The sequence below is a fragment of the Salvia splendens genome, chromosome 6, assembly GCF_004379255.2.
Source record: "Salvia splendens isolate huo1 chromosome 6, SspV2, whole genome shotgun sequence".
In the NCBI taxonomy this organism is placed as follows: Eukaryota; Viridiplantae; Streptophyta; class Magnoliopsida; order Lamiales; family Lamiaceae; genus Salvia; species Salvia splendens.
Genome location: NC_056037.1, coordinates 7742033 through 7752637, shown reverse-complemented (window position 1 = coordinate 7752637; position 10605 = coordinate 7742033). Strand labels below are relative to the sequence as shown.

At 35.9% G+C, this 10605-nt stretch overlaps 2 protein-coding genes across 4 annotated transcripts; both read left to right on the top strand.

Annotated features, from left to right (window-relative positions):
• The first annotated feature begins 817 nt into the window (after nucleotides 1-817).
• On the top strand, nucleotides 818-5200 carry LOC121808132 (WPP domain-associated protein-like). 3 transcript variants are annotated; one of them, XM_042208499.1, is made up of 6 exons: nucleotides 818-1026; nucleotides 1230-3625; nucleotides 3880-4006; nucleotides 4179-4280; nucleotides 4550-4628; nucleotides 4919-5200. In XM_042208499.1, exons 2-5 carry the CDS (start codon nucleotides 1245-1247, stop codon nucleotides 4610-4612), a joined length of 2673 nt encoding a protein of 890 aa, XP_042064433.1. In that variant the 5' UTR covers nucleotides 818-1026; nucleotides 1230-1244; the 3' UTR covers nucleotides 4613-4628; nucleotides 4919-5200. The 3 variants fall into 3 exon arrangements, with proteins under 3 accessions (XP_042064433.1, XP_042064431.1, XP_042064432.1); XM_042208497.1 differs by having other exon boundaries at nucleotides 1201-3625; XM_042208498.1 differs by having other exon boundaries at nucleotides 818-1034; nucleotides 1201-3625.
• Nucleotides 5201-5850: 650 nt separating this feature from the next.
• Nucleotides 5851-10240, top strand: LOC121808167 (obg-like ATPase 1). Its single transcript, XM_042208544.1, has 12 exons — nucleotides 5851-6065; nucleotides 6467-6634; nucleotides 6727-6850; nucleotides 7243-7334; nucleotides 7527-7625; nucleotides 7918-8031; nucleotides 8273-8337; nucleotides 8494-8610; nucleotides 9110-9185; nucleotides 9511-9603; nucleotides 9758-9808; nucleotides 9892-10240. The coding sequence occupies exons 1-12, from the start codon at nucleotides 5979-5981 to the stop codon at nucleotides 9988-9990; spliced, it is 1185 nt and encodes a 394-aa protein (XP_042064478.1). The 5' UTR covers nucleotides 5851-5978; the 3' UTR covers nucleotides 9991-10240.
• Nucleotides 10241-10605: the final 365 nt, after the last annotated feature.

Below are 10605 nucleotides of genomic sequence, written 5' to 3'. Positions count from 1 at the left end.
CCTTGTTGTGGGATTTTTAAATGTTAGGGGCCTCTGCTGTTACACCGCGAAAAGTTAGGGCCCTTTTGTGCAGTTCACTCTTTTCTTTTAACATCCACATAATTGCACTACATTTCTAATTTTTAAAGTTGACGAAGGATTTTAATTGGTTCATCAAAGGATTTTACTTTTAACACATGGATTTAATTACTTTATAATACGATTCTAAATTCTTTAATTCTTAGTTGCACACCTCCTCTTTGTCATTTGTTTTGTTTTATTTTATTCCACTCATATCAAAAATTTAAACGGTATAAAATCGTTTTGTTGAATATGAAATATTTCAAAGGAGTGGATTTATTTATTTATTTATTTTTTTTTATTTTTATTTTTTTTATTTTTTTAATCATATTTATCTTTTTATTATTGTTAATCATATTTCTAATTATTTATAATTTTATGAATAATTATTTTAATTAGCATATATATAAACATAATTATATTCTCTTTTATCCCTTTTTTTATATTTTAATCTACTTAACTTAAAATTTATCTTCATTATTTGAAAATCTTATGGCCCGTGCACGGGTGATAACACTAGTCGTAATAATACTACACTTCCAAGCCCTCCGCAATCAATTAAAACTTAAAAGCATTCGATCAGTGCATTCATCTGTCACATATTCTAATACCAACAAAATTAATATACGCATCTATTTTTTCTTGTTATTCAATAAATCTCCACCTACCGAAATTACCCCCTCAGATGAATAGCGACGTACCTAATTAAATGATGGCAACTTCCGTAAATTACGTATTAATTAGGTCTCAAATTGTTTTGGTATTCACTCCCGCTCTTTCGACTATTTGCTGCCCATACTTTCCCCCAAATTTCAACTCTTCTTCTCCCATTTACCAAAACCCTAGCAAACGAAATGTCGAATTTTCGACGAGAAATACGAATTGATATGAGTATTTGAAGTTGTCCAGCTGATACTGGTATTCTAGGATACTTTGGGGCGGAATTCGTTCACTCAATTTTTACTTGTAAGCCTGTATGCTTTTCCTCTTTTTGGTTATTTATTTATTCTTTGAAGCTATGTTTTTAAGTATTGTGAGCTGGTTTTATGCGTATCGTGAGGGGAGTTTCGTTTGTTGGGCATGTGATTGAATTTGAGGATTTTTGTTTGAGTTGAAATGCTGAATATGTTTTGATTTTAGGTTGTAATTCTCGTTGAGAGACTGTCCAGGTGCTTATTTGTGTGATGGAAGGTGGAGAGGTTGTGGTGAATGGTGGGACTTCGAATGGCTATGTATGTGGTGTTGCATGTGGAAATGGGTTGGGACAAGTGTGTAACGGGAATGGGCTGAAGCAGGTGTATAGCGACAATGTGTCGGGAGGAACCAGTGTTTCGGAAGACATGAATGGAAATTTAGCTGAGGTGGTGTTGGAGGATTGGGAGAATTATTGGGAAGATGTTAGTGACCGGTTAATGATTTCGCGGATGGTTAGTGATTCTGTTATCAAGGGAATGGTGACTGCTGTGGAGCAAGATTGTGCGAAACAAATTGCTGCAAAGGAACTTGAATTGGCCATTTTGAAGGAGAGATTGCAGTCCCTTGAGGTGGGTCCAGATGAGTGTGAGGATGTAAGGTTGCCTATTGCTCAGAAAGAATATCATACTGGGAAATCTTGTTCAACCAGGGCCTGCAAGACACATGAAGATATGAGGGGTGAATTGAATGCCTTAAGGAATCTGGCGAGAGAGCAGTTCAAGAAGGTTAAAAAGGAGATTCACTGTGCTGCTACAGGATCTAATTCGGTCAAGAAGACCAGTTCGGGATCTGAGTTGGTGGGTTTGGGTGGAATATTGCACGAGAAGCATTCAGAAAGCTGGGATGATGTGAATAAGACACTGCAATGCCTAAATACAACGTTTGATAGTGTATGCAAAAAGGTGGATGATATATTGATCTGCCCCAATATCTCATTTTGTGAATCTCAGCAAGGCGATAAGTTCTTGACAAAAGTTGAGAATGTAGTTACACAAACAATGTTTAGGAGTCCTCGAGAGGAGTTTGAAGAGAAATTGGAAAAAGATTATAAACTTTGTGGAATACAAGACATGAATTGGCTCGAAAAGTTCAATGACGTAGCTTCTTTAGGAACCAAGTTAGAAGCAATTCAGAAGTCGCTCTCCATGCCTGAATCAGAGCTAGTTTCTCATGGATCTAATGATTTGGACAATTTTCACCCTAAGGCTTTCGGCAATCATGTGACTCGGCCAACCTCACTTTATGGAGAAAATGGGACAGTGGATGAACCAAACGTCCATGTAGCAGAGAGTTATGATTTTCAGCAGCTGAAACACATGTCTAAGGAAGAATTGGTGACTTATTTTTCCAATATTATTACTAAAATTAAGAGAGACAACGAGTCAGATCTACATCAGTTGACTGATAAATATTACATTCTGAAACGGGAATACCTAAAAATGAAGGGGTCTTTCGTGGCACACATGAAATATGAAGAATTTGATGCGCTAAGGAAAAAGATTGTTCAAGTTAGTTCCAAATTGGAGAACTTCCTCTCAGAAAATGAAAGATTCCCTGCATTAACCAACAGTCTTCAAAGTTGGGAAAATGTGAAGCATAAACTAGGGAGTCTTCTGTCTGAAAATAATCACTTGAGAAATTGTCTCAGTGACAAGGAAAACGAGGTGAAGTGTCTAAAAGAGCAAGTATCAAGTGCTGCTTCAGAAATCTTGCAGCATTCTTTAGCTGAGCAAAACTTTCTAAAGCTTGTGGAAAGCCTCCAATCCACTTTAGAAGAATCATGTATAAAAGCTTCACTCAGTGAAGAAATATATAAATCTGTTCTCAGGGAGCAGATTGCACAGACCAGATTCAGTTCTGAAGACTTGGAGATGGAGTTGCTGATAACTCAAGAAATTTCTGATATCATTCTCAAGGAAGCTGCTATTTCTGCCGAAACTGCAAACGAATATGGATTTGAAGATTCAGATATTGAGTCATTGATAATGCAAGGGTATGCCTCATTCATATTCACAGAGATTATCAGGGATGTAGTGCAGCAGCTGGACAACTTGCACCAGAAAGCTGTTATCAATGAAGAAAAAGTAACTTGTTTGGAAAGAAAATCTTTTGAAAAGGAAAATGAGTTAAGGCTGGAGGTTGAGGAGAAGGATAAATTAAAGCAGGAGATACGGGATCTGAGCTTTGCAATGAAACATAAAGAGAGGTTAGCAATGGCTTTGTCTGTTTCATTGTCAAAAGAGAGAGAGCAGTTTGAGCTAGCTTCTAAAGACCTTATTGCTTTAAGAGAACATGCTAGTCGGGAACAGACATTGGTTACTGAACATCTACAGAAGATTGAAGTATGTAAATTGGAAATGAATAAGCTTGACCAAAAGCTTGCTCAAACAGAAGCAGTGTTAACTGAAGTTGACAGGGAGAGAAGCACAGCATTTACTCTTATCCGAGAATTGAATGATAAGTTATCATTAAGTGAAGCTAGAGAGCAGACAATAAAAAAGGAAATGGAAATGGCTGCCAGTAGATTCTCAAAACTCTTTGCTGAATTTGAGTGGGCAGTGTCAGGGGCAATAAAAAGCACTAGCTCAAGGTACTTTTGCACAACCTTGTGTTTCAGCTCGATCTGTCTATGAGTTTCGGTGCGGAAGTCTGCTCTTTTTGTTTATTTTTCCTGTCCCCAAGATATTGCTGTTTTTGGCATGTCATAAGTTTTTCGATTTTATTCAGTATTTTGGGTAGGAATTTCTATGTGAAAGCAAAGTCACTCCGTGTCTTGTTTTTTGTAAAATGATTTGCAATCTTGATTGTTCATTTGCTTCTATGGTCTTTAATTTGAAATGCCAGGCTCGAAGATGCCAGTTCTCACTTGAAAGCTATTACTGGGATGGCTAATGAGCTTAGAAGATCAGAGCTGATGTACAAACAGAAGCTGGAGAGGGGAAATACTGATCTCAAAATGGCCGAGTCTGAGGTAATACATATGCTAAACTTTACTTTGGCATGCCAAAATCACATATTTTGAATATGCTACTTATTTGCTTTGTACCATTATTGGAATTATCAAATCACGTGCTTGTTTTCATTTGAGAAATCCTTTTAGGCTTCTGGTCATCTTTTTTATTGAATACACTTCCCTGTTTCAGGTTGATCTCTTGGGGGATGAGGTTGATGCTTTGTTGAGATTACTTGAAAAAATCTATATTGCCCTCGATCATTACTCTCCAGTTTTAAAACATTACCCTGGGGTAAGTCAAATAAATCCTTTTCTTTTTTCCATATAACTATTTCCATTTCTGTTCATATGCCTTTTGTACTACTTCTAGAATAGTCATTGGAAAAAATGATTAGTAGTTTGTGTCAATATCAGATGTACTGGCTATGAAGGATTACTCATATTTTAATATCCCAGTTGCATTTTGTCATATGACGATCAACCTGTGTTGAAATGTTTGGTTGCTGTTTCCTAATGACATATCTACTTACAGTATTTAAATTTGATACGGCTTAATTGCAGGTCATTGAGATCCTTGAGCTGGTCAAGAGAGAATTAAGTGGAGAATCTACTATACTGTCGTGATATGCTCCATAGCAAGGTAAAAAGGGCCTTTAACCTATAGACAGTTTCTATAGTGATCTTGAACAAATTATTGCTCATCATCATTCATCGGTCATACTCAAAACACGAAGCTAGTTTTTATTTAAGTTGATGAAATAGCATAACTGTCAATAACACTAGTAAGAGTTTTTACGTAACCAGATTCAAGGATATGGTTCTGCTTCTTTGAAACTTGATTAAAGAAAGCTGCATTCTCCAAAACTCTGAAACTTTTGCTAATGGATGACAAATTTAATGTGTGTTTTTGTTTGGAACAAACAAATGCAGATCTCTTCCTAGAGACTGACAATCTGAGCTGGCTGGTGCAATTTACATTTACTGGGTAGTTGTAGCTGAAGTTGGCCTCATCATAGACCCGTAGATAAGGCAGGAGCCTTTTTTTTGTAGTGCACGAGGGCAAACAAGGAACGTCAAGAACCTGAGAGAGATTTCTGGTTTGCCTCTAGTCTTAGTTTAGTCTTTATGTCGTCATGTAAAATGTAAATGATAGTACCATGTAAATCTTTTGGCCGTTTAGTTCAGTTTATTGACCAGGCTCTCACTTATATTTGTTTCAGTTCCTTTCCACGAATTTGGTGCCCATTGAAATATTTTGTAAACTTGATTAAATAAATAAAACCAGATAAAGAGCTATTATGTTCATCTAACATAGTATGAAACATAGCTACCAAATGCCCCTTAAAAGATATAAAAGACATCAATGCTAAATTGTGATTAGTTGTAATAATTCTTTGTATTTTATTTATTTAAGTGTTATTTTTTTTCACCATCCAACTTTTGTTTAACAAGAATTCATTATTTTTGCTACAGCTTGAAATATCCACATATCAAGTTATTTAAGAGGTTTTAACGTATGCACCTAAATTTGGATTGCAAAACATCTTAATATTATTGTTGTCAATTTTCCACCTAAAATTTCTTTTCTTTTGGCTGTTAGATTGTTGTCACGTATAATTAAAACAACTACGTCACAACTTATACTACAATGAGTTAAGAAGATTACTTTATAACTATGATTTTCTTTTTGATGAGAGTGGGATATGAATTTATAACCACAAACATCATTTTTTATTTTGAAATAAATGGGCCCTTTTTTGGGCCCATGCAACAGCTGAATTGCGATGCATTTGATGCCCCTAAAAAAAATACAAAGAAAAAGTAAATAAGTAAATAAAAAAAATCCTTTTTTCACTTTAATATTGTTGCTTGAAAACCCTAATAAGTAAAACTTCTCAACTGAAATCTCTACTGTATTCGCACTGTGATTCATCTCATTTTGATCCAGCAATTTCTAAACCAGTAATTAAGGTTTAGGATATTGCCAGAAATGCCTCCGAAAGCAGCTAAATCAAAGGAAGCCCCAGCTGAGAGGCCGATTCTAGGACGTTTTTCTTCTCACCTGAAGATTGGAATCGTATGTTTTCCCATTTATACCTGGTTTAAGTTGTTGGTTAATTGTTCAATGATGAAGCTTTTAGTCGTATAGCTCAGTACTTATCATGCAGTTTGTGCTAATTGAATTGTTTGCTCATGCGAACCTTTTTCACGGAAGGATTTCTTGCTGAACTTTTCGGTACGGCTAGCTTCGCGTTACCGGGAAAAAGCTTAAATTGTACTAGTACTAATGATTGGTGAATGGGTGCTGAATAATTCTGAAACATCTTAGTTTTTTGGACAGTATGCGATGAAGAAATAAGTTGTTTAGCTCGATTCATATCTAGTGTAGAAACACTTGGTGGTATGTGCATAAGTAAGTTTTTTCGTTATGAAAGTGTAATGCATTTTTGAGATTTATGGACTGCAATGTCTTTTCAGGTCGGGTTGCCAAATGTAGGGAAATCGACTCTATTCAATACCCTTACCAAGCTGTCTATACCAGCTGAAAACTTTCCTTTCTGTACCATTGAACCCAATGAGGCTCGAGTTAACATTCCGGACGAGAGATTTGACTGGCTATGCCAACTCTTCAAGCCCAAGAGCGAGGTTCTGTATGCATTATGGTTTTCTGTTACTGTTTAGCTGGGATTATGCAGCTCCATGATTCATTAATGTTAGCTTCAATCAATGTGATGCAGGTATCAGCTTTCCTAGAAATTCATGATATCGCTGGACTTGTTCGTGGTGCTCATGAAGGACAAGGACTGGGGAACAACTTCTTATCGCATATACGTGCTGTTGATGGAATTTTTCATGTATTACGTAAGCCGATATCTTTGGATTTTTCCTTTGTCAAATGCCCTTTAAAAATGTGATGCAACATTGATAGTATTTGTTTCACACTCTGAGAAGAATGTGTACTTTCTTTCAGTATATTTTACATGTCCTATGGTGCCTTCTTTTCTTTTAGAATTTCCCTTCACATGGTGATTCTTGATTTTTACTTTTTATGTTAATTTTTTTATATGAGGAGCTTGAGCTCTCCATCAATATTTAGTTATTTTTAAGTCTCTGTAGTTATGATTCACATTGGTCTAATCATGGCACTTGGAGCATCTTACTTGTATCATGAAAAAGGACAGTCTTCTTTTTTTCCATAACATTTTATTTGGTATTATTTGAATGTACTGTCTCAATGGAGCTTTGTGCTTTAGGTGCATTCGAGGATCCTGATATTATCCATGTTGATGACTTAGTGGATCCTGTAAGGGATCTAGAGACAATATCTGCCGAATTACGTCTGAAGGTAGGCTTGGTTTATTTCTTTGTCTTTTGGCCTAGAGACCTAGACAGCTATTATCCACTCCTTATTGGCTAGTGAATTATGTTGAATCTTGATCTTGTAGTTGGTTTAGGGTCTTTAGACTCTTTAGAAGTTGTCATTTATTTCTTAATGAGTTTTACTGGTTTTGAAAGTTGAAGTTTTGTGTGATTCTAGGATATTGAATTCATGGAGAGGAGAATTGAAGATCTTGAGAAGAGCATGAAGAGGAGCAATGACAAGCAGCTGAAAATTGAGCTTGAGTTGTGCCTGCGGGTTTGTACTAATAATTGTGAATAAAAGTGAATAGTCACACAAAGATGATGATTTGCTAGCTATTAGCTAAAAGTGAAAATAAAAACTATTCTTCACGGCGTTCACACACAGCTAACCAAAATAGTGATTGTATTTATAACCATTTAAGAGCATATTGATTATCCGTTATGCCCAGCTAACCGAAATAGTGATTGAGCAATGATAATCATTATTGTATGACTGTTGGTTCAATTTAGTAGTATCACCATCAGTAAGGATGTTGTACTAAATCTTGAATTTTTGGATCCGCAAGATCAAGGCAAGTTTGGATGAGGGAAAAGATGTCCGCCTGGTGGACTGGAAAGCTGTTGAAGTTGAGATACTGAATACTTTTCAGTTGCTCACTGCAAAGCCTGTTGTTTACTTGGTGAGTAAATAATAGTAATATACTCCGTATATCGTAGAAGGTGTTTGCGTTTTGAATTTTAGTTACCATTATCCCTCATGTTGAATGCATAATTAATTTCGGTTTATTTGATTGAGGGCCATATTATTTCCCCCGAGACTGTTCGATTGCTTACTTAATTTGGTAGCTAAACTTTATTTGCAGTTAATGAGTAAGCTACCAACATTTTTCATGCTTGTAATTGTAGTACTTTCTTCAATAGGTGAACATGAGTGAGAAAGACTATCAAAGGAAAAAGAACAAGTTTCTCCCAAAGATTCATGCTTGGTATGTTTCGTCCATGAACGATTCTCTAATCCTTTGTTAGCTTCGATATAGACAGATACATACATTTCTTTTCCCTGATTACATATGCTCTTCCCCTGTTGCACTTTGCTATTTTTCTGTTGTTTGATAAGTCATGAGTTCCATATTATCATGTAGGGTGCAAGAGCATGGTGGTGAAACCATGATCCCTTTCAGCTGTGCTCTTGAGAGGAATCTTGCTGATCTATCCCCTGATGAAGCTGCTAAATATTGTGAGGAGAACAAGGTTCAAAGGTAGAACAATGATTTTTCATCTCAAATATATTGGAGAATTCAACCCAATTAAAATTCAGACCCCTCTATCCCATTTTTTTTTCTTATGTCATAAATAATTTCCTTACGTGATGGAGCATTTCCTTCTTTATTAGTTGGTAACTAATAAGTACTCCAGTAATAACTATCCATAATTTAAGATGGCCATCTTTATATGTACTATTCTTTTGAAAGCAAATAACAGTCGTGCATTTATGGCCATTTGTGCATGTTAAGGGATGTAATATGCGCTGACAGTTGGGACCAGATGTGGTAGTAGTAATGATTTAGCATTCAACTGTTAGAATACGTAAGAAATTCTTTGTTCAGGGAGTGATGTTTAAGTTTGAATAATCCATAATTAACTAGTCAGCCCATAATTAACTTCCTGACTAGATATTGGATGTTGTTTTTAGTATTTAATTGGGTTGTATGGTGAAGTCGATAAGGCTGAATTTGAAATTATTTTCTTATGTTACAGTGCTCTTCCAAAGATCATAAAGACTGGATTCGCAGCCATTAATCTTATTTACTTTTTCACTGCCGGACCAGATGAGGTATTTTTAATTTTTTTAAAATTGTCAACATACTGTATTTTCCGCCTCTATAAAGTTAACATTTTTTCTGAACGATTAATAGCAACTACAGAAAGTAACATTGTTCTTATAAACCCTGTTTTACTATTAACTTCTCTCAGATTTTGAATTAATGTAAAAAATACTCTAGTTAACCTATCATAATTACTCCAATAGAAGTTAAAGTTTGTGCTAACTAGCCATATTTGCCTCCGTGATACACTTAGAAGCTCTTCAGGTTATGTATCCCGTTTATTGTTCTTTAGCTCTGACAATATTGACAATGTGTCCAACTGCTCTCTTGCAGGTAAAGTGCTGGCAAATCCGTCGTCAGACTAAAGCTCCTCAAGCTGCAGGAGCAATTCATACTGATTTTGAGCGAGGTTTCATATGTGCTGAGGTAGTTTTCCCTCTTTATTTTTTACTTTTTGTTTGGCTCTATTGTTTGTGATAGTTAGCAGATATTAAGGAGTTTCTGTAATGTTTATGAAAGAAATTGTTTTCTTAACTCGGGGAACTCGTTTGCTTACGCTGAATCCTGTCTTGTGTTTTAGGTTATGAAATTTGAAGATCTTAAGGAACTTGGAAGTGAATCAGCAGTGAAGGTAGAGTATTTAATTATGTGGCCGATGATAACTCCTTTTGGTGCCATTATTCTGGAAATTTATGCTACTTATCTCTTGTGCAGGCTTCTGGGAAGTACCGGCAGGAAGGGAAGACGTATGTTGTCCAGGACGGGGACATTATTTTTTTCAAGTTCAATGTCTCCGGTGGTGGGAAGAAGTGAGGTTTTCCATCCCTTTTTTCATTGCCAATTCTAGAGGTTGAGAAATGAATACTACTATAATTGTAAGTTATAATCATGCTTTGGGTGGTTCATGAGCATTGTACAAATTTCGTGATCTTGATTAGAAGTACGGAATATCACTCTGTTGTACTAGTTTTGCTTCTCGATCCCCAACTGCTATCTTTTGTGATTGCCTATAAATTTCCAGTCATAAATGGTTGGATAATTGAAATCCGAAATGTACCATCAACTTTCGAGGTTGGCGTCAATCTTTATTGTCTGGTTTGTGGGCTCTTGCAATTTAAACATTGTAACGTTGGAAAATAGTAGTCGATACACAAACATCAAATTGCTCCTTACTAAGTTGTTTCGAAGGAGTAGGCCGAACAAATTAAGACATCATTGGATGGAGCACACCATCGTGATGCTGTGGTTCAGTTCAGTAGAAAAATAACAAGAAGATGTTAGGATGCAACATTGATGAAATCCATTTGTTCTATCACTTGATGCACCTAACTTCTTATCTCTAATTGAATTGGCTAACTATTGAAATGTTCTTTTGTCAAAAAAGCACGAGTTTGTGGTCGACTTCACTTCTCCACTCGCTTTCTTTTC

Excerpts from the sequence above, each read along its gene's own strand:
- LOC121808132 (XM_042208499.1), top strand. The coding sequence starts at position 1,245 with ATGGAAGGTGGAGAGGTTGTGGTGAATGGTGGGACTTCGAATGGCTAT. Across the intron at positions 3,626-3,879 it reads ATAAAAAGCACTAGCTCAAG|GCTCGAAGATGCCAGTTCTC; the intron begins GTACTTTTGCAC and ends TTGAAATGCCAG. Across the intron at positions 4,007-4,178 it reads TCAAAATGGCCGAGTCTGAG|GTTGATCTCTTGGGGGATGA; the intron begins GTAATACATATG and ends TCCCTGTTTCAG.
- LOC121808167 (XM_042208544.1), top strand. The coding sequence starts at position 5,979 with ATGCCTCCGAAAGCAGCTAAATCAAAGGAAGCCCCAGCTGAGAGGCCG. Across the intron at positions 8,338-8,493 it reads CTCCCAAAGATTCATGCTTG|GGTGCAAGAGCATGGTGGTG; the intron begins GTATGTTTCGTC and ends ATTATCATGTAG. Across the intron at positions 8,611-9,109 it reads GAGGAGAACAAGGTTCAAAG|TGCTCTTCCAAAGATCATAA; the intron begins GTAGAACAATGA and ends CTTATGTTACAG.